At 43.4% G+C, this 23347-nt stretch overlaps 1 protein-coding gene across 12 annotated transcripts in view; it reads right to left on the reverse strand.

The window, feature by feature from the left end:
* Positions 1 to 23347, reverse strand: part of LOC124034279 (ankyrin-1-like) — a 221808-nt gene that overhangs the window by 19116 nt on the left and 179345 nt on the right. For 9 of the 12 annotated variants that reach the window (XM_046347252.1, XM_046347248.1, XM_046347247.1 and 6 more), the window contains exons 25-38: positions 23236 to 23314; positions 23010 to 23125; positions 19556 to 19780; positions 19247 to 19401; positions 18883 to 19094; positions 16735 to 16939; positions 16257 to 16353; positions 14505 to 14733; positions 11826 to 11954; positions 11091 to 11210; positions 10872 to 10962; positions 10546 to 10620; positions 10272 to 10403; positions 9739 to 9894 (exon numbers count right to left, since the gene is read on the reverse strand). In XM_046347252.1, the coding sequence (XP_046203208.1) occupies positions 9739 to 9894; positions 10272 to 10403; positions 10546 to 10620; positions 10872 to 10962; positions 11091 to 11210; positions 11826 to 11954; positions 14505 to 14733; positions 16257 to 16353; positions 16735 to 16939; positions 18883 to 19094; positions 19247 to 19401; positions 19556 to 19780; positions 23010 to 23125; positions 23236 to 23314 (2021 nt within the window). Of the gene's footprint in view, positions 1 to 4; positions 480 to 9738; positions 9895 to 10271; positions 10404 to 10545; positions 10621 to 10871; positions 10963 to 11090; positions 11211 to 11825; positions 11955 to 14504; positions 14734 to 16256; positions 16354 to 16734; positions 16940 to 18882; positions 19095 to 19246; positions 19402 to 19555; positions 19781 to 23009; positions 23126 to 23235; positions 23315 to 23347 lie in introns of those variants that run through there. The other 3 variants (XM_046347257.1, XM_046347245.1, XM_046347254.1) reach the window with 2 other exon arrangements.

The raw sequence follows: 23347 nt of genomic DNA on the forward strand, positions 1-23347 counted from the left end.
TTCGCCATGCCTCGCCCCCACCTTGCCCCACCAGCCCCGGGAGGGTCCCCAGGGGTGGATGGGCCCCTGCCCAGGAGCAGGGCAGTGATGGGGAGATGGCAGAGGGGGATTCCAGGGGGCAAGTGGAGAGAGGGGGAGAGGAAGGGCCCAGACAGTGGGAGCTGAAGAAGAGGTGCAAGGAGCTAAGGGTGAGGGAGCAAGGGGGGCTTCGGGGGAGGCGGTTAACAAGCCAGATCAGCCAGCACTGACAGTGAGAGCAGCAGCGGAGGCAGCAGCAGATACACAGCCAGATCCAGACAGAAAGCCAGACAGAGAGCCAGACAGAGAGCCAGACAGAGAGCCAGACAGAGAGCCAGACAGAGAGCCAGACAGAGAGACAGACAGAGAGCCAGACAGAGAACCAGACAGAGAGACAGACAGAGAGACAGACAGAGAGAGAGAGGTCTGCTGGTGGCTGGTGCTGCTCCGCTGTCTGCCACCTACAAGTAGAGGCACAGGAGTTACTGCCTCTGCCCCGAACCAACCTGGGGCTGGGACACACACATGCCCGCCTGGGACACACACTTATACACACATACACATGCCATACACATGTCGATACACCCACAGACTTACCCACACACAACCTTTCCCATACACACACACACAAAACCAGGCAATTTAAATATTCTAGTCAGGCTGAACAGCATGCATGCAGGCATTCTCGTTATTCAACACACTCACACACACTTTCACCCACCCACCACCACAGACATTGCATTACAAACCTTAGAAAAATAACACAACCACATACACAATACACAAAAATACACACAAAGACACACTCACACCACACATACACACACATGGTGATATACAGTTTCATTTCTTATAGCTCACTGCAAGCATAGCTGCCCCAAACCTCATTTTTATATCAACAGGGAATCTAACTTTGAGAATTTGCTACATATGACCCATGAACCTTTGACTCAAGTCACTCCAACAACATCTCTATTTGGAAACAATAAATGTCTTGTCTGGTAGCATGAAGAGCTTTGACTTTTAAACATGCAGTGATGTGGTAGGGTAAGCATGGTAGGTTCTCTTTAGATGCTAGAAAATCTATCTACTAGGAAACTGTCTGCAGGTGTACAAGCAACCATCATGTTGACTGGACTATGGAACAGACCAAGATACAGCCAGCTCAACAGACAGCATCTAAACAAGTGGACAGGGCCAAAGCTGCTTCCTGAGTCTGCTCTCTTCCACACTAACTCACATTTCAGTATAGTGTCCTTAATAGCTGCTGTATGAGAAATGACCTGAGAGATAGCCAAGTAAATAACATGTCAAATTCAAGGTCAAGATGGCTATAGATACCACAAATAAAGAAAACTTTTGTGCAGTAGCTACTGTACTTATCTTCTAATACATTACCAAGAATGTATACTAATGAATACATATGACCATGAGTAACATAAAGATACAGTATTTTGAATCAGACACATGAACCCAGTAAAGAATTGATGTATAGTCTATAAAGTGGTAGAAATGAATTGATTACATTCTGGCATGAACTGAGAGAAGAGTATAGATTTAGCAAGAGGTAGAAAAGACAGGAGAGATGTGGAGGGAGGGGTGAAGTGTATATTTGTGTCAGTGTGTGTGTGTGTGTGTGTGTCTGTGTGTGCGTGTGTGTGTTTGACTGCGTATGCGTGTGTGTGCGAGCGGGCGAAATGAACACTATGTGTGTGTGTGTGTGTGCATGAGAGAGAGAGAGGTGCAACATGAGTCATTGTTGGCACTGAGTTATGCTGAATGTGCAGTGGGTATTAGTGACACCAGCTGGCCTCCTGGACCTCTCATCTCTCAGCCTTAAATGACAGCATAACCTAACCTCTGACATCCCACTCAGAAGGTCGGAGGACTGTGTGTACGTGGGTCATAAGTTAAACACATTAACGTTAGGGTGGCAGGTAGCTTAGCAGTTAAGTGCTTTGGGCCAGTTACCGAAAGGTTGCTGGTTCAAATGCCCGAGCTGACTAGGTGAAACGTCTGTTGATGTACTCTTTAGCATGGCACGTAACCCTAGATGCTCTGGATAAGAGTGTCTGCTAAATGACTAAAATATTAGTGGGGCACATAACAAGTATCCTTTGATATGCATCCTTCATAACAAGTATCCTTCATAACAAGTATCTTTCAATATGCATCCTTCATAACAAGTATCTTTCAATATGCATCCTTCATAACAAGCATCCTTCATAACAAGCATCCTTCATAACAAGTATCTTTCATAACAAGTATCTTTCAATATGCATCCTTCATAACAAGTATCCTTTGATATGCATCCTTCATAACAAGTATCCTTCATAACAAGTATCTTTCAATATGCATCCTTCATAACAAGTATCTTTCAATATGCATCCTTCATAACAAGTATCTTTCAATATGCATCCTTCATAACAAGTATCCTTCATAACAAGTATCCTTCAATATGAATCCTTCATAACAAGTATCTTTCAATATGCATCCTTCATAACAAGTATCCTTCATAACAAGTATCTTTCAATATGCATCCTTCATAACAAGTATCTTTCAATATGCATCCTTCATAACAAGTATCTTTCAATATGCATCCTTCATAACAAGTATCTTTCAATATGCATCCTTCATAACAAGTATCTTTCAATATGCATCCTTCATAACAAGTATCCTTCATAACAAGTATCTTTCAATATGCATCCTTCATAACAAGTATCTTTCAATATGCATCCTTCATAACAAGTATCTTTCAATATGCATCCTTCATAACAAGTATCCTTTGATATGCATCCTTCATAACAAGTATCCTTCATAACAAGTATCTTTCAATATGCATCCTTCATAACAAGTATCTTTCAATTATGCATCCTTCATAACAAGTATCCTTCATAACAAGTATCTTTCAATATGCATCCTTCATAACAAGTATCCTTCATAACAAGCATCCTTCATAACAAGTATCCTTCATAACAAGCATCCTTCATAACAAGTATCCTTCATAACAAGCATCCTTCATAACAAGTATCCTTCATAACAAGCATCCTTCATAACAAGTATCCTTCATAACAAGTATCCTTCATAACAAGTATCTTTCAATATGCATCCTTCATAACAAGTATCATTCAATATGCATCCTTCATAACAAGCATCCTTCATAACAAGCATCCTTCAATATGCATTCTTCATAACAAGTCTCATTCATAACAAGTATCTTTCAATATGCATCCTTCAATATGCATTCTTCATAACAAGTCTCATTCATAACAAGTATCTTTCAATATGCATCCTTCATAACAAGTATCCTTCAATATGCATTCTTCATAACAAGTCTCATTCATAACAAGTATCTTTCAATATGCATCCTTCATAACAAGTATCCTTCAATATGCATCCTTCATAACAAGTATCCTTCATAACAAGTATTCTTCATAACAAGCATCCTTCATAACAAGTATCCTTCATAACAAGTATCCTTCAATATGCATCCTTCATAACAAGCATCCTTCATAACAAGTATCCTTCATAACAAGTATCCTTCAATATGCATCCTTCATAACAAGTATCCTTCAATATGCATCCTTCATAACAAGTATCCTTCAATTATGCATCATTCATAACAAGTATCCTTCATAACAAGTATCTTTCAATATGCATCCTTCATAACAAGTATCCTTCATAACAAGTATCCTTCATAACAAGCATCCTTCATAACAAGTATCCTTCATAACAAGTATCCTTCAATATGCATCCTTCATAACAAGTATCCTTCATAACAAGTATCTTTCATAACAAGTATCCTTCATAACAAGTATCCTTCATAACAAGTATCCTTCAATATGCATCCTTCATAACAAGTATCCTTCATAACAAGTATCTTTCAATATGCATCCTTCATAACAAGTATCCTTCAATATGCATCCTTCATAACAAGTATCCTTCAATATGAATCCTTCATAACAAGTATCCTTCATAACAAGTATCCTTCAATATGCATCCTTCATAACAAGTATCCTTCATAACAAGTATCCTTCATAACAAGTATCCTTCAATATGCATCCTTCATAACAAGTATCCTTCATAACAAGTATCCTTCATAACAAGCATCCTTCATAACAAGTATCCTTCATAACAAGTATCCTTCAATATGCATCCTTCATAACAAGTATCCTTCATAACAAGTATCCTTCAATATGCATCCTTCATAACAAGTATCCTTCATAACAAGTATCCTTCAATATGCATCCTTCATAACAAGTATCCTTCATAACAAGTATCCTTCAATATGCATCCTTCATAACAAGTATCCTTCATAACCTTCATAACAAGTATCCTTCAATATGCATCCTTCATAACAAGTATCCTTCATAACAAGTATCTTTCAATATGCATCCTTCATAACAAGTATCCTTCATAACAAGTATCCTTCAATATGCATCCTTCATAACAAGTATCCTTCATAACAAGTATCCTTCATAACAATATCCTTCATAATCCTTCATAACAAGTATCAAGTATCCTTCAATATGCATCCTTCATAACAAGTATCCTTCATAACAAGTATCTTTCAATATGCATCCTTCATAACAAGTATCTTTCATAACAAGTATCTTTCAATATGCATCATTCATAACAAGTATCCTTCAATATGCATCCTTCATAACAAGTATCCTTCAATATGAATCCTTCATAACAAGTATCCTTCAATATGCATCCTTCATAACAAGTATCCTTCATAACAAGTATCCTTCAATATGAATCCTTCATAACAAGTATCCTTCAATATGAATCCTTCATAACAAGTATCCTTCAATATGAATCCTTCATAACAAGTATCCTTCAATATGAATCCTTCATAACAAGTATCCTTCAATAAGAATCCTTCATAACAAGTATCCTTCATAACAAGTCTCCTTCAATATGCATCCTTCATAACAAGTATCCTTCAATATGCATAACACCGTTAGATAAAACCTCTTAACAGTTCCACCAGGTTTAAGACTTCCAGCTGATGAGCTTTCTTTATACGTGTATACATTACTCTTTAGCCAGTAGGGTGAGGATGATTCATGTCACATAAATATCATGGTATTTGTTTGGAATACCACCTTTTAAGGTTGTGTATGAATGATCTGAGCCCTTATGGTAGCTGACAATAGTGTCTCCTGGTGATCAATATGGTTCTACTGTACATGGCTTTTAGATTGTCTGTTTGTGCCTCTGACAATCTAAAAGACTATCTAAAATCTGTGTGATTCTGCCATCCAGTCTTGTTGCCAGTCCTTCTCTCTCTCTATGCGTGTGTGTCTGTGGGTGGTATCACTCCCATGGTCAGTTGGATGGTGAGGTGGGGGGGAGAGAGAGAGCGAGAGAGGAGGGCATGAGGGAGGGTGTTCGTGGGGAATGAACGTGGTGGCCTGGCCCTCCTGGTAGAAAAGACAAACACTGTAAATATTAACAAACTGGCTGAAGCTCACATACACAGAAAGAGAGTCACAATCACACACAGACTGGAAGAAGGGACACAGTGAAATACTCACATGAAGACACTGAAGACACTCATAAAAGACAACAATTTAAAACACAGACATGTATACACACAAATGCACTCACACACATACACACTCACACACCAACACTCCCTGCAAATATGAGATGTGTGACAGAGAAAGGGCATAGATACTACATCCCCTAATTCCGGAGAGACTCAAAGACACAGGACAAACACACATACACACAAACAACTGATCAACAACATGTCACAACAGTCATACATGAACAGAGCGGTCAAAACACACGGTTAAAACGGATTCAGGACCTTTTTATCCCCACAGAGAATAATATACAGTAGAGGATGTAAACAGTCGGGTCATTCCCCAGCATGCATGCCATGCAATATCAGTCTGATAGTAAAGCAGCTACAAGTTGCAGAGGCATAAACAGCTCCCAGACTACATCTCCCACAGGCCACTGCTTCTGACACATCCTCATTCCAGTACTTCCATGCAAGCATATAGGAGGTGAACGACAAGAGTGGGTCTCATGCACATGCAGACAGGCAGGAGGGCAGGGAGGGAAACACAGAGAGGGAAGAGGACATTTGGAAGAGGACAGAAAGAGAAAGAGGAAGAAAGACATGCACAGAGCAAAAGAGATAGGGAGAGGAGGAAGAGAGAGAGAGAGAGAGAGAGAGAGAGATGGACAGAGAGAGTGATGGAACAAGGGACACCTCCCTCTCCCGGGGGTGCTGAGCACACAGTGTGTGAGGAGGATTGGTCACAGAGCAGACGGTTAAAAAGGTGGCATTTTCAAGAGCACAAAAATAAAGAGTTGTAAAAAAAACTGGTCTTCAAAATAAGGAGGGCCAGAGGTCAACATGAGGTCGGAGGGCATGAGTTCAGAGGTCGGAGAGGAGGAGTGAGAAGAAGGAAGAGTAGGGCGGCCAGGCTGCAGATAAAATGTCCAGAAAAACACAAAGAGAGAGGGGACAGATAGTCAAGAGGAACAAGTACGGGGATCCCAGTGGGACACACAGTGCACCGAATGGAACGACCCCCGGTCTGAAGAGACTCATACAGCCCCATGCACTCACAGGCAGAGAGCGTAACGTTACCCTTATAGAAGCCTAGCTGGATTCAGTTCAGGCCTCCCGAGCCTCACTAGTATGACTAAACGGAACTCATTGCTTTTACAGAGTTGCAAATCATGCGCCTTTGACTCAAGCCACTAGAATTAAAAAAAGGGGATTGAAAGTCAAAATCACTAAGAGCCAAATGTGATGAAAATAAGGAAAAGACAAGAACAGGTCAACTGAAAGGTACAGTAAGAAGAATGTAGTTCTCCATCATTTCTACACTAAATGGTAGAATAAAAAAACATTTGTTTCCTATAGATACTCTGCCTGACAGTGCTGCATGCATCCTACCTGGGTTAAAAATGCAATGTGGAATCTAATTGCGGTCTCCAGGCTTGGATTCCCACTTCAGAATCGATTGTAATTTTCAATTAATTTGATTGTAAAGGTTAATTAGGGGACCAAGGGAGTTATCACCAAGGAAGTGAGCATCTTCCAGACTGACATTCAGTCCGAGAGTGAATCCTCATTCTGTACCATCCCCTGATGTCAAATACTGGCCTACCTACATTCTACATCCTCTGAAAAATCAGGAACAAACTTATCAGCCCTACTATCATTCCATAACTCCAAAAGATAAATAATAGATCTCTTGAAAATCCTTGTTGTAATAAACATAAACAATACCATGTCTAGAGGTCAGGTTGGTATTGTCCCGTGAGAGTGTGACCACCTTGTTACACAGACAGCGTCAGAAGAAAGAGCTTTGGGAGGCAGACTGGACAGGTGTTAGATATCAGAGTCACTGCAGCTGTGATCTGACTGAGCATCTCCCGTTTGTCCCTTTGTCCATCATGGTCATATCTATGCATGAGTTACATCACCTGTTATTGCTCCAGTTTGCACTGAGGGGACCTGGCACCTGCTGTGATGACACATGAGATAGTGAGGCACAGAGCAGACCCAGAAGAGAGGCCACAGCACTCCAGTGATGGTCAGTCCAGTGCAGTGGTTTTTTCTACACCAGTCCAGTGGTGAAACTGGAGTCAATCTGATGTATATCATGCATGTGTAAAATAGTAAACCATGAATAAAAGTAGTCAACGTTTGAGAAATGACCCCTGGAAGCCAAGCCAACAGCAGTATGCTTGAAGGAAAGCCTACAGGCTGAATTCATGTATGGAAATGCTTGTTTTTGTACAGATACATAATATCCTGCGCGATATCTCACATGGCCTATGTAGGCAGATTGTGGTTTAAATCATGTTGGATAAAGATGAACATCGTGAACTCATAGCCAAAATCGTACTTTATAGGATGCAATAACATAAACCTGTCAAATACACAGATACGACACAGTAGTAACTTACGCACTGAATACAGATCTAACAAAATATACATTTGGCACACATGAACAGAATCTCACGCAACACACCATACACAGCTGACTAACACAGCATTTCATACATTTGATCTATTTCTTTTTAAATCATCAACTTTCCTATTGCTAACAACTTCATCAAACACACATGAAAACAGATGTTTCTAGAGGTTCCAATTGATCTTTAAATACACTATATATATAAAAGTATGTGGACACCCTTTCATATTAGTAGATTCGGCTATTTCAGGCACACCAGTTGCTGACAGGTGTATAATATTGAGTACACAGCCCTGCAATCTCCAAAGACAAACATTGGCAGTAGAATGGCATACTGAAGAGTTCAGTGACTTTCAACGTGCCACTGTCATAGGATGCCACCGTTCCAACAACTCTGTTCGTAACATTTGTGCCCTGCTAGAGCTGCTCCGGTTAACTGTAAGTGCTGTTATTGTGAAGTGGAAACATCTAGGAGCAACAGCGGCTCAGCTGCGAAGTGATAGGCTACACAAACTCACAGAATGGGACCGGTGAGTGCTGATGTGCGTAACACGTAGAAATGGCCTGTCCTCGGTTGCAACACTCACTACCGAGTTCCAAACTGCCTCTGGAAACAACGTCAGCACAAGAACTGTTCATCGAGAGCTTCATGAAATGGGTTTCCATGGCCGAGCAGCCGCACACAAGCCTGAGATCACCATGCGCAATGCCAAGCGTTGGGTAGAGTAATGTAAAGCTCACCGCCATTGTACTCTGGAGCAGTGAAAATGCGTTCTCTGCAGTGATGAATCACACTCACCATCTGGCCATCCAACGGACGAATCTGGGTTTGACGGATATCAGGAGAACGCCACCTGCCCGAATGCATAGTACCAACTGTAAAGTTTGGTGGAGGAGGAATAATGGCTGTTTTCATGGTTCGAGGTATGCCCCTTAGTTCCAGTGAAATCTTAACGCTACAGCATACAATAACATTCTAGACAGTTCTGTGCCTCTAACTTTCTGGCAACAGTTTGGGAAAGGCCCTTTCCTGTTTCAGCATGACAATGCCCCGTGCACAAAGTGAGGTTCATACTGAAATGGTTTGTCGAGATCGGTGTGGTAGAACTTGCCTGAACACCGTTGGGATGAATTGGAACGACGATTACGAGCCAGGCCTAATCACCCAACATCAGTACCCGACATCACTAATGCTCTTGCGCCGTAAGTTTCCAACATCTACTGAAAAGTCTTCCCAGAAGAGTGGAGGCTGTTATAGCACCAAAGGGGGGGACGAGCAGGTGTCCACATACTTTTGTGTATGTCAAAGAATGATCTCTATTTCGATCTATACTCTTTTTGGCAGGCTCCGTTCATTTTGCTTAAATCGATATACCAGTTGCATCGGCCATTTCAGTGGAGAGAGAATCCTAAAATGTAGCTGGCACTATTAGACAAGGTTGTGATGCTGATTGCAGGCTCTAGAGGTCATTGATACATTGTACTCAACCACAAACAAGAGAATGTATCTGAGTCAGGCTTTCGAGGAGCACCACAGAGGCAGTTGTTGTCTGAGTGTCTTGAGCCCTGGTCCAGGTTGCTGCGTTTCACATCTGTCGAAATCTCAAGTTTATGGCACTAGCATATAGGACAGCCTTTGACTGAGGATTGGGGCAGGAGGGTGATGGGGGCAGCAGAGGAGGAGGGGGAGAGAGAGAAGAACTGGTAGGGTATGGTGGTTGGGGGTGGGAGAGGGCTGCGTGGGGATGAGGAGAAGCCTTACCATTGGTCAGGCTGGGGGAGATGTGGTCGCTCTCGTTGTGTCTGCGTCTGCTTGTTTCCCGGGCCTGCCTCCCATCAGGCTGTGGCCCCTGGCCCTCCAACATGTTTACTATGTCCATCCGGTCAATGCTCTTCAGAGCTGTGTACAATCTCTCCACTGTACATAGGAGCCACAAGAGAGAAAGAGAGGCAGAGAAAGGGGGAGGAGAAAAGAATAGAGAGAGAATAGAGAGAAGACAGAGACAAGAGGCAGGAAAATGGGAAATTGACTGTTAAATAACAGACAAGGAAGTGGAAGATATTGTGAGGAGAATAAGGACATTGTTTACCAGTACCCTGACAGACCCTGGTTTGACCCAGAAAATGACAGTTAACACAACGTTAATACAAGGTACTGCATAGGGTAGACAAGTCTCACATGCAAATCCAAGAGCCAGTGCAAGACTGTACGGGGGGTGAGTGGAGATGATGAATATAGGATAAGAGGATGCATAGGAAGGATCCACTGACCAATATGGGATCTCAGGTACTTACTATCGGCTCTCTTGCCCTCACAGGTGGCCCATAGGCTGAGCAGGGCAGAACTCTGCTCCAATAGGGAGTTAGGATTCTCCACACGGATCTTATTAATGTCATCTACACTGAACTGTAGCTCCCTCGCCAGCTCTGGAGAGACAAAGGTGGAGAGACAGAGGCAGGGAGGAGAGGAAATGCAGCCGCAAGCCATTAAAACTGATACACAGACTCAGACGCCGACACAAGCACCAAACACAGGCACGAGACACAGACACTCATTCCACTCACTCACCAGCCCAGCTCAGTCCCAACTGTTCAGCTATCAGAGCCATCTTCAGCTCTGTCTTTTCCATGGCACTCATTGATGCTGCAGAAACCAGACCACAACTGACACTTTAACATGAGAAGTTAATGTACCGTTGTGATTATTACTGCATGAAGGGGCACATGGAATGTGAACGTGTTGGTGTGGGGTATGTCATTGTCTTATGTCAGGTAGCTTGACTGACTCATCTGCACTGATTGAGGGACGAGCGTCGTGTAAGAATGATGCCACCTGTCGGAAGACAATGGTGGTCTGTATGGGGTATCATAGGGATGGGATGGGATGGCATGCACCTTTACCCATGGCAGGCTCATTCAGGGCACTGTATCTCTCTCGCAGGGCTAATGGGGTCAGAGTTCGCCTCCGATCTTCACTCCCAGCAGCCTGTCAATCGGACATAAGCAAAAGCCTCTGGAATATATAATTTGCCTCAGATCTCACAAAAGTTCCCAAAATTAAATATGCATGTGAAGTGCTTTTCAAAGCACCCCAAAATCATTTTTTAGGCCTACCTTGATACACAGAGGCATGGTAATATTGAGGTTGCACAGCACATGTTGGCTGTCTTCGTACTTGGTAGACTTCCGCAGGAAAGACAAGAATCCGGAGTGATCTTTGCTACTATCTCTCACCTTGGAGGAGAGAACGGAGCGAAACAGACAAGAGATATTTTCAGTGTGAGAGGGAGACCCAGGGAGGGACGGAGTAATGGAGAGAGGAAGGAAGACAGAGAGGGAGACCCAGGGAGGGACGGAGTAATGGAGAGAGGAAGGAAGACAGAGAGGGAGACCTAGGGAGGGACGGAGTAATGGAGAGAGGAAGGAAGAAAGAGAGGGAGACCCAGGGAGGGACGGAGTAATGGAGAGAGGAAGGAAGACAGAGAGGGAGACCCAGGGAGGGACGGAGTAACGGAGAGAGGAAGGAAGACAGAGAGGGAGACCCAGGGAGGGACGGAGTAACGGAGAGAGGAAGGAAGACAGAGAGGGAGACCCAGGGAGGGACGGAGTAACGGAGAGAGGAAGGAAGACAGAGAGGGAGACCCAGGGAGGGACGGAGTAACGGAGAGAGGAAGGAAGACAGAGAGGGAGATCAAGGGAGGGACGGAGTAACGGAGAGAGGAAGGAAGACAGAGAGGGAGACCCAGGGAGGGACGGAGTAATGGAGAGAGGAAGGAAGACAGAGAGGGAGACCCAGGGAGGGACGGAGTAATGGAGAGAGGAAGGAAGACAAAGAGGGAGAGTTAACACCTTGACAGAGACGGGGAGTCTATTGTCTCGGAAGGCCTGGAAGCTGAAACAGCGAGGCTGCTGGGTAGCCTTCCTCACTGGGACCAGGTTTCCAGAACACTCCAGGTGCAGTGGCATACCCTCCATCACCTGAGGGGGAGGACACTAAGTTCAGACACGTGGCCATGTCCGAATACCCATACCAGTGTACTACATACTTAAACTGTATACTATGCACTCATTGTCACGTACTATTTTGCACGTAGCGTTTAATAAAAAGTATGCAGTATGCCATGGCCGCAACGCAGTAGCGGCTCCTGACTGGCTGAGTAGGTGGGGTGGGGCCGAGTGCGGGTAGATTTTTCCAAATTCAATAGACATGCATCGCATTAACCAGCCTGATAATAACTAATTTCCAATTAGAATAAGTTCTCTAAACTCTGAAGAGAATATGAATGGAGTTATAGGCCTACTCAGGCTGGTTAGAGTCAGCCTATCACATTCAACCTATACCGTAGTAGACCATATAGCCCATCTATCCTATTTAAAAGTACTGAAGACAGGAACAGATCATTTGGTTCCATTTCAACATATTTATTATTAGTGAAACCAAAGTACTGTAACATTTACAAATTCAATCAAATAGTCTAGTACACGCATGAAAACTTTTCAAACGTTCAAATCAAAAGGCTATTGCACACTAAAATTGGGACAGTCGGGTGCATCGCAAATTCAGAACCGCTGGACAGCAACGTAATGCACTAAACGAGATCAGAATGACTGCTAAATCTTGATCCATAAATTAAATAATGATATGAGTAGCCTAGCCTACAAAACTAAAACACTCCATATGTACAAATCAAAAGGCCTGATTAACATGACATCAATAACGCAACCACATCTCAAGTCCATGGTGCTGACACAGTCAGAAATCAAAAGGCCTGATTAACATGACATCAAAAACGCAACCACATCTCAAGTCCATGGTGCTGACACAGTCAGAAATCAAAAGGCCTGATTAACATGACATCAAAAACGCACCATCAAAAACCTGATTAACATGACATCAATAACACCTCTCAAGTCCATGGTGCTGACACAGTCAGAAATCAAAAGGCCTGATTAACATGACATCAAAAACGCAACCACATCTCAAGTCCATGGTGCTGACACAGTCAGAAATCAAAAGGCCTGATTAACATGACATCAATAACGCAACCACATCTCAAGTCCATGGTGCTGACACAATCAGAAATCAAAAGGCCTGATTAACATGACATCAATAACGCAACCACATCTCAAGTCCATGGTGCTGACACAGTCAGAAATCAAAAGGCCTGATTAACATGACATCAATAACGCAACCACACCTCAAGTCCATGGTGCTGACACAGTCAGAAATCAAAAGGCCTGATTAACATGACATCAAAAACGCAACCACACCTCAAGTCCATGGTGCCGACACAGTCAGAAATCAAAAGATGGTTTAGTATTTACTGTAGTTTAAATGTGCTACACAATCTCAGAATTTCTCCCCTATGTGGAAGCTAGGTGAATTGCAACAGCGCTAGCCTGGAACAAATATCCCTCTACCAGCAAATATCCCTCTCCCAGCAAATATCCCTCTCCCAGCAAATATCCCTCTCCCAGCAAATATCCCTCTCCCAGCAAATATCCCTCTCCCAGCAAATATCCCTCTCCCAGCAAATATCCCTCTCCCAGCAAATATCCCTCTCCCCCTAAAGAGGGTAATGCCTACTGCCCAATACGTCACTGGGGCCAAGCTTCCTACCATCCAGGACATCTATACTAGGTGGTGTCAGAGGAAGGCCCTAGAAATTGTCAAAGACTCAAGCCACCTTCCGGAACTCCAAGTCTGGATCCAAGAGGCTTCTAAACAGCTTCTACCCCAAGCCATAAGACTCCTGAACATTTAATCAAATACCCAGACTATCTGCATTGCCCCCCTCCCCTCTTCTACACTACTGTTACTTGAATTATTTGTTACTTTTATCTATGACTTTTTTAATGTATTTTCTTAAAACTGCATTGTTGTTTAAGGGCTTGTAAGTAAGCGTTGCACTGTAAGGTCTACACCTGTTGTGACAAATACCATTTGATTTGATTTGATCCCATTTTCGCGTAAAACGGCGGAGACTTGCGCTTGAGCCTTTTACTTTCGGTTTTGGTCCACCAATTTCAAACAGCAGTAAAAACGATATTTATTCATTTAAAAAAATTATAATTCTGTTTTCAAAGATTTAGCTAATGATGCAATACTCGTTATCATTAAAAGGAGAACAAAAACGACTTATCCTACATTTGAACACCACCGTAGAAGCTTCGGGATTTGGCATCTTCCCAATTAAGTAGCCTATGTTTGTTGTTTGACTACTTGAAGAGAACTAGGGCCTATCACTTGAAGCCCACCTCTTCCAATGCATTGTGGGAAAGCGTGCATCGGATTATACTAGATGAAGAAGAGAAATGAGTATAACATCCTGGCACTTATACTACACTGTATTTTTGAAATGTTGCATACTATTAAGCATTATTTATTGCATACTCAAACAGCCTACTATTTAGGACGCAAGTATGGGTATTTGGACACAACCAATGGCTCCCTCCACTCACTTCACAGTGCCACTTCTAAGTAATGACATCATGGTGATAACCATCGATATAACCCCCTACACTGACCTCGATATCGCGACTGCGGGCCACCTCGCTGAAGTTCTCATGTTGCTCCAGGGTTTTGTCCATCTTGTCATCAGTCATGCAGTAGCAGCGCAAACGGCCCTCACGGACCTCGTTCATCTTGGCAAACACCACAAACTTGGCCATGTAGGGCACGGCTGAGAGCTCCCGGTACAGGAGGTTGGCGAAAGACATGGCCTCGGCTGTCCGGGGACAGTCAGCCAGCCAGAACCTGAGAAGAGACACCAGTGTGTAAGATATCTGACAACCCTTAAGTTACTCATGACTAGATCCTTTGAGAAATGCAGGTGATTAGCATACCTAAAACGCCCAATACAGTCAAAAACATGATTTTGCAGTTTTATATACACTCACCGGCCAGTTTATTAGGTACAGCACCTCGTTCACAAAAATGGGTCGCTCCTATAGACAGCGAATCACGTGGCCATGGCGCTTGCTATATAAATCTGGCAGACAGGCATTGAGGCATTCAGTTATACTGTTCGATTGAACGTTAGAATGGGCGAAACATGTGACCTAAGTGATTTTGAGCATGGTATGATCGTCGATGCCAGGCACACCAGATCCAGTATCTCAGAAATGACTGCCCTCCTGGGGGTTTCACGCTCGACAGTGTAGTGTTTACTGAGAATGGTGAGACAAACAAAAATAACATCCAGTTAGCTGCAGTCCTGCGGGTGAAACCAGCTTGTTGATGAGAGGTCGAAGGAGAATGGCAAGAATCATGGAAGCTAACAGGCGGGCCACAAACAGAGAAATAACGGTGCAGTACAACAGTGGTGTGCAGAACGACATCTCGGAACCCCAAACTCGTCGAACCTTGTCACGGATTGGCTACTGCAGCAGACGACCACACCGGGTTTCACTCCTATCAGCTAGAAACAAGTAGAAGCGGCTCCAGTGGGCACACGATCACCAACACTGGACAATTGAGGAATAGAAGAACGTCGCCTGGAACATGACAGCGAGTTCAGTTTACTTGAGTGTCCTGGTCAGTCCCCAGACCTCAACCTAATAGAACATCTTCCGGATGAGATGGAACGGCCTGTTCGCTACATGAATGTACCGCTGTCCAATGTGAAGCAACTGCCTGATGCCATTGCCTCAGCATGGACCAACAACCCTGTGTAACTTTTCAGACACCTTGTAGAATGCCCCAATGAATTCAGGCTGTTCTGGTGGCAAAGGGGAGTCTGACCCGGTACTAGATGGATGTACCTAATAAACTGGCATGTGAGCGTATGTTTCCACACTATGAGGTTGGAATAGTACTGTGAAATTCTGAAAAAGTATGATAATGCCATTTTAGTGTAAGAGCTGTTAGAAAAGACCCCCTGAAATTTCTGCCTGTTTTGGTGGGATGCAGTTTTGAGCTGCTTGGTGACATCACCAGGTGGTAAATTAGTTAATAGACCAATTAGAAGGAGAGTTACAAACCTCTCTGCCAATAACAGCTAGTTTTCAGTTTTCCCCTCCCCACTCAGACCACTCCCAGACAGTCCTAGCTACATTCTAGCTTGAGAAATTGATATTTGCTAAGAAGCTATCTTTGTGTCTTTTTGACCATTTTAATTGAAAACAATCACAATAAGGTGCTTCATTGTTACCGAAAGCAAACGGCTGCATTTGACTGCTCTCCAGTGACAGAAAGAGCTGGATTGTGAGATTTAGGATGTGAACTTGAATGTCTGATGAACATGAATGCTAATGAGTGAGTTGCTGCTGTATACTTACCGTGCTGACACATTGGTTGTGAAGTTGGCACAGTCTTTGCTATATATGAGCTTGGTGGTGCCTGTGATGTCCTCCCACTGGGCTGGGGCTGTGCCACCTGGGGAGAAGGAGGAGACATCAGTTACTCGAATATATAAGGATGAGGAGAAAAAGGTATATTAAACGTGCAAACAGATTTTACTTCACCATATCACTCTGACACCCAATTGTTATGGTGCAGAGAATCAACAGTTACTGTTTATAGCCATGACATTGCATATTCTCTGGCTTGCAGACCTACATAAATCTGGATTTTCCCATCTCACAGCTGAGAGACTTTGAATCACTATGTTCAATGAATTTCCTTCTGTCTATGAGGTGACCATGCGGTCCAACTCAAAGTTTACTCTAAATAGAGGAAAACTATTAAACTATTCCAATGTGCCATTAGTCCACTGTAAGGCCTCAGTTAGGTTTGCGTGTGAAAGTGTTGGCGTACCGATGACACTGCAGAGCAGGCGCAGGCTGGTGGTGTCCCCCTCTCCAGAGTCCCGGGGGCTCTCTCTCCAGGAGGGGGGTAGGGGGATGCACAGGCCGATGGGCCGGTGGAACTTGCGTCGCCGTGGTTCCACAGTCACCACAGGGCTGAAGGTTGCCTGGTTACCCAGCAGCTTGGCAACCAGCTCGTCTGGGACTGGTTGGGCCTGAGGTTGGAGGGGAGAGGATGTGTGGAGGGAGAGACAACGATGTGATGGAGGAGTGTGGAGAAGACAGAGAGGAAGGCACAGAGAGAAAGAGGGAGAGAAATTGACACAAAGGTAGACAGACAGATAGCAATGTAGAGCGAAAGAGTATGAGAAAAGAAGACAGTGAGAGGTAATAGGATGTATGTGATGATGTAACAGATGACAATGTACAGGTAAATAAATCAAAGGGAAGAAATGAAGGATGAAGAGAAAGAGAGAGAAGTCTATGGTCAACAAAATGCTATTTGAATCTACACCAAAACATACAAACAATTTGCAAAGACACATTGTGTTTCTTTTTTGTTGTCAGTGTTTATTGTAAAAATGTGAAAAAATATTAACATTTAAAAATCTATATTCACAAAAAAAATCATAAACCTTTAGACATTAATGCAAACAGATTTGAAAGAAAAAGATGTTTAACCCAGTCAAAGTATAGAATACATCTCACAATTCAAGCATTCATGCACAGATTTCCTCGTTCACTTGCTTCACGTGATGAATATTAAATGATATATGAAATAAAATAAATGGTCTCCCTCGCTACACATTCAAGTTAACTGTCTCACTTTGTACAGCCTTTGAGAAGGTTAGCGTATCTGCTAGAGTAAAGCTATCACCGGGTTATGAGGCTATAAGGTTCTACAGGCTGCAGGTAACACAGCGGATGCACCAAAGCTGTCATGTTTTGTCATATATTGTCTTGTCCTTGTGCTTTCCCTTCTGTTCGTTTCCCCCTGCTGGTCTTATTAGGTTCGTTCCCTTTTTCTATCCCTCTCTCTCCCCCTCCCTCTCTCTCTTCTCTCTATCGTTCCGTTCCTGCTCCCAGCTGTTCCTCATTCTCCTAACTCACTCATTTACTTTTTCACACCTGTCCCCTATTTTGCCCTCTGATTAGAGCCCTATTTCTCCCCTTGTTTTCCGCTTCTGTCCTTGTCGGATCCTTGTATGATGTTCGCTGTTCTGTGTCCTTGTCTCGCCCTGTCGTGTTTTGTCTCCTTCAGATGCTGCGTGTGAGCAGGTGTCTTAGTCTGCTACGGTCGGTGCCTTCCCGAAGCAACCTGCAGTCAATGGTCGAGTCTCCAGTCTGTCCTCGTTACTACGAGTGGATTTAAGTTTTTTTCCTGTTTTGTTTTCTTCTTGATTTTTCCAGGATTTACTTTTGTCATATACTGGAATAAAGACTCTGTTTTCGTTAAGTCGCTTTTGGGTCCTCATTCACCAGCATAACAAAAGCAGCAGGGGAGAAGGAAGGTCCATGGATGGTGGAATCAAATCAAATCAAACTTATAGACCTTACCGTGAAATGCATCCTGTGCCATGTTCACTGTAACATATTTCTCTCTAAAAATGAGGCTATTTATATAGGCCAATATGGAGGTTTATCCATGGCAAGGGCTAAAACCCCTGAACACACAGGTATGAAACCAAATCCAAACCACTCTCCACTCCGATCATAGTAGGCATGCTGCTAAAGAACACTCACTTTCAACAAAGTCCCTCTGCATTGTCTAACCATGACTATAGCTATTGAATGTCACCACAGTAGTGAATGATGTATTAAGCTTTAGGACACTGGCATGCTCATTTGCAAACATTGGTGACTCGAAGATGCACTTTCAAAAACAGCCTCATATAAACTTGAAGGTTAAAATGCCCATAGTCAAGAGACTGTACTACGTGTATGTACATAGTACATCTCAGTGTTCGTGTGTAGCACACAGAAAAAATACACAAATATGCAAATGTTCAACCTCTTGGCAAGGCAAAAATTATTTTAAAGGTGCTGTTCAAATTCAAACCAAATCCACATAGCATGCATATAGCATTCTTGGTGATACAGGCAGGCACTAACGATACTGTCTTCCTCCTCCTTCTTCCTCCTCATCCTCCCATCTCACCTGCAGGCCCAGGCGGACTCGCTTGGTGACCGCTGTCTCAGGGAACGAAGCCTGGACCAACGGTACCAGTTTACTGGTCAGCTGACCCCCCTCTGGGCCAATCAGATCGCTCTCCTGCTGGACGCGCGACACCACAGCAAAGTAGAGGGGGAAGTCAGTGGAGATGATTCGTCGGATACGCTTCTTCCCAAGCTCCTCTTGGCTCTCCAGCTCTAAAGGAATAAACAAGCAGACCGTAGCGGTCAATGAGAGTGGGTATTACTCTTACAGTACTGATAAGAAAGCAATGATGAACACCAAACAGCCTGTTATCAGTGACCGTAATCAGGTCTGACTGAGTTAGTAGGATTTCTCATTTGACTACCTTCATCCATCCCATTGAGGATAGTCTCTAGCACATCGTCGCCATAGCGATTGCGGTGTTCCTTCCAGACAGAGCCGTTCTCACTCCTCAGCACCACCAGCTCCCGGTCCCCTCGACCCAGAGCAGCAAAGTGAGGGATCTCCACGATCACAGGCCTGAAAGACACACAAAGCCACAGAGACAATAAGCTCATCATGTAGTTAGTGGATACCCTCACCGAATGGTGAACACAGTTTTAGAATGAGATTTTTTTTCCTGATCTCATAATGTCCTCCCTTCAATGCTCTACAGTGTAGGTTTAGTCCTCACCCCAGGAACTGCATGCTGGCTGGGCCCAGTGATATGATACGGCTGGCTAAGCCCTCTCCCTCCACCAGGGGGGGAGGAGTGGTGAGTTTCTGGGGCTTGACCAGACGACAGGTGATCCGTGTGGGGGCGGCACAGGTCCGTGGAGGGATGATGACACGCAGGCCGTTATGTCTGCTGCCTCGCATCGAGCCGCCCCGAGCATCCACCATGAAACTCACCAGGAACCTGACAAGACAAGCGTCCCCACATCATTAGACAGCTTACCAATGTTTCTATTTCCGCTCTTGGATAAGGTTGCAAAGGGAGGGTGTATTACTGTAAACATTCTACATTTACCAGTAAATTACCCGAATTTTGGTAGATTTCAAGGATTTTATGTAATTGTGCTGCAATTTCTGAGGTTGGTAACTCTAATGAACTGATCCTCTGCAGCAGAGGTAACTCTGAGTCTTCCTTTCCTGTGGCGGTCCTCATGAGAGCCAGTTTCATCATAGCGCTTGATGGTTTTTGCGGCTGCACTTGAAGGAACTTTCAAAGTTCTTGACATTTTCTGGATTGATTGACCTTCATGTCTTAAAGTAATGATGGACTGTCATTTCTCTTTACTAATTTGAGCTGTTCTTGCCATGATATGGACTTGGTATTTGACCAAATAGGGCTATATTCTGTATACCACCCCTACCTTGTCACAACACGACTGATTGGCTCAGACGCATTAAGACGGTAAGAAATTCCACAAATTAACTTTTAACAAGACACACCTGTTAATTTAAACGCATTCCAGGTGACTACCTCATGAAGCTGGTTGAGAAAATGCCAAGAGTGTGCAAAGCTGTCATCTAGGCAAAGGGTGGCTACTTTGAAGAATCTCAAATATAAACTATATTTTGATAGGTTTAACATTTTTTGGGTTATTTCATGATTCCATATGTGTGATTTCATAGTTTTGATGTCTTCACTATTATTCTACGATATAGAAAATAGTCTAAATAAAGAAAAACACTTGAATGAGTAGGTGTGTCCAAACTTGACTTGTATTGTGTATACTATTTATACAATGACAAACCTGTAAAACATTATCCTAAATATATACCAACAACTTAGTTAAAACCAATGTTTAATATGGGGGTTAAAGTATGAAATATTGATTTCTATATATTTTTTAACCTTCTTTTTTTTTACTATGTCAATATGTATTTGTTGTCAATGTTTTGGCGTCAAACTGGTGGCATTTGTGAAACAAGTCAATAGCTGAATGAGTTGCAGAGGTTATAGACAACAATTCCAGTGTTGATTAGATACAATATATATATATATTTATTTGTGTTGTATTTTATCTCCCCAAATTCGTGATATCCAAATGCAATCCAATTTTGATCTTGTCCCAATGGGCTTGGGTGAGGTGAAGGTCGAGTCATGTGTCCTCCGAAACATGACCCGCTAAACCGCTCTTCTTAACACCCGCCTGCTTAACCCGGAACCCTTGTGCACCATTGTGCTGGAGCAAACACCATTCAACTGACGACCGAAGTCTAGACCACAATGAGACAAGTAAAGCCCCACCGGCCAAACCCTCCCCGAACCCCGATGACGCTGGGCCAATTGTGGGACTCCCAGTCACGGCGGGTCGTGACAGCCTGGGATCGAATCCGGATGTATATATATATATATATATATATGCCATTTAGCAGACGCTTTTATCCAAAGCGACTTACAGTCATGTGTGCATAGTGATGCCTCAAGCACTGTGATGCACTCGGGAGGCCTGATTAGATACTTTTATAATTAAATAGGCTATTTCCTCTTGAACCATTTGGTCTACCTACTAGAAAATCATAGGACAATATGGACACCGATATAAAAAAATGAAGGTCAAACTATGCTCTATAGATGGTCATACCAGCAACACGCTATCTGTTCTTAAGCAATTTCTTGCTAAGGTTATTGTTAGGGTTATGTTTAGAATAAGGGTCAGGGTAAGAGCAAAGGTCAGGGTAGGGTAAGGGTTAAGTTTGGGGATAGGTTTAGGGATAGGGTTAGTTGAAATTGCTAATAGTCTGTAGAGCATCTACAGATGGACTATCCAAATGAAGTGATACCAAAGGTATACCATATGAATACATTGTTTTAAGTTATTCAAGTACACAAAAGTATGTGGACACCCCTTCAAATTAGTAGATTTGGATATTTAAGCCACACCAATTCCTGACAGGTGTATGAAATCGAGCACAAAGTCTTGCAATCTTCATAGACAAACATTGACATTACAATGCCCTTACTGAAGAGCTCAGTGACTTTCAACGTGGCACTGTCATAGAATGCCACCTTTCCCACAACTCAGTTCTTCAAATGTATGCCCTGCTAAAACTGCCCCGGTCAACTGTAAGTGCTGTTGTTGTGAAGTGGAAACGTCTAGGAGCAACAACGGCTCAGCCACAAAGTGGTAGGCCACACAAGCTCACAGAAATGGACCGCCAAGTGCTGATGTGCATAGCGTGAAAAAATTGTCTGTCCTCGGTTGCAACACTTACTACCAAGTTCCAAACTGCCTCTGGAAGCAATGCCATCACAATAACTGTTCGTCGGGAGCTTCATGAAATGGGTTTCAAGCCTAAGATCCCCATGCGCAATGCCATGTGTCAGCTGGAGTGGTGTAAAGCTCACCTCCAAGGACTCTGGAGCAGTGGAAACGCATTCTCTGGAACGATGAATCACGCTTCACCGTCTGGCCGTCCAACGGACGTATCTGGGTTTGGCAGCTACAAGGAGAACGCTACCTGCCTGAATGCATAGTGCTAACTGTAATGTTTGGTGGAGGAGGAATAATGGTCTGGGACTGTTTTTCATGGTTCAGGCTATGCCCCTTAGTTCCAGTGAAGGGAAATCTTAATGCTATAGCATACAATTACATTCTAGATGATTCTGTGCTTTCAACTTTGTGGCAACAGTTTGGGGAAGGCCCTTTCCTGTTTCAGCATGACAATGCCCCTGTGCCTAAAGTGAGGTCCATACAGAAATGGTTTGTCGAGATCGGTGTGGTAGAATTTGGTTGGCCTGCACAGAGCTCTGACCTCAACCCCTTTGAACACCTTTGGGATGAATTGGAAAGTCGACTGCGAGCCAGGCCTAATCGCCCAACATCACTGCCCACAGCAATGTTCCAAAATCTCGTGTCAAGCCTTCCAAGAAGAGTGGAGGCTATTATAGCTACTATAGTCCACGTAGCTTTGGTCATGTAGTGTATAATGTAGTGTATAAATTCCCAAAGTTACGATAGTTTGCCATAGATTTTCTGTTAATTACCAAAATTACTGAAGATTCCGATAACTTTAGTAAATTACTCGCAGCTTTGCAACCCTACTCTTGGATATTATTTATGGACAACATAAGGCATTTGTCAGTGTAGGGCTACAGGCAGGGGAGCACGGACACACACATTGCTGTGTGTACTGACCCTGTGTGTATGGGGCTGGCCACAGGACTGACGTTGTCAGAGGTCTCTGTAGCTGGACTGCTGGGGATCAGGGAGTCATCATCATAATCTTTTTGTAATGGCATTGGAGTGTGTACCTAAAAGACAGGAGAATGGCTCATTGTAGCATTTTACATTTTCAGCAATGATATAGCAACTATAATGACACCCCCTCGTTAGGACAGAACATAACCCGTCTGTTGTGTACCTGCTCCATGTCATGCTCCTTCAGGATGACCGTCTCTGGGGACACACAAGGGATCCTGGGAATGGCAGGCGAGTAGTTACTATTGGAGAGAAGAGCAGAACACAGTCAATAA

The sequence above is a fragment of the Oncorhynchus gorbuscha genome, linkage group LG04, assembly GCF_021184085.1.
Source record: "Oncorhynchus gorbuscha isolate QuinsamMale2020 ecotype Even-year linkage group LG04, OgorEven_v1.0, whole genome shotgun sequence".
NCBI lineage: Eukaryota > Metazoa > Chordata > Actinopteri > Salmoniformes > Salmonidae > Oncorhynchus > Oncorhynchus gorbuscha.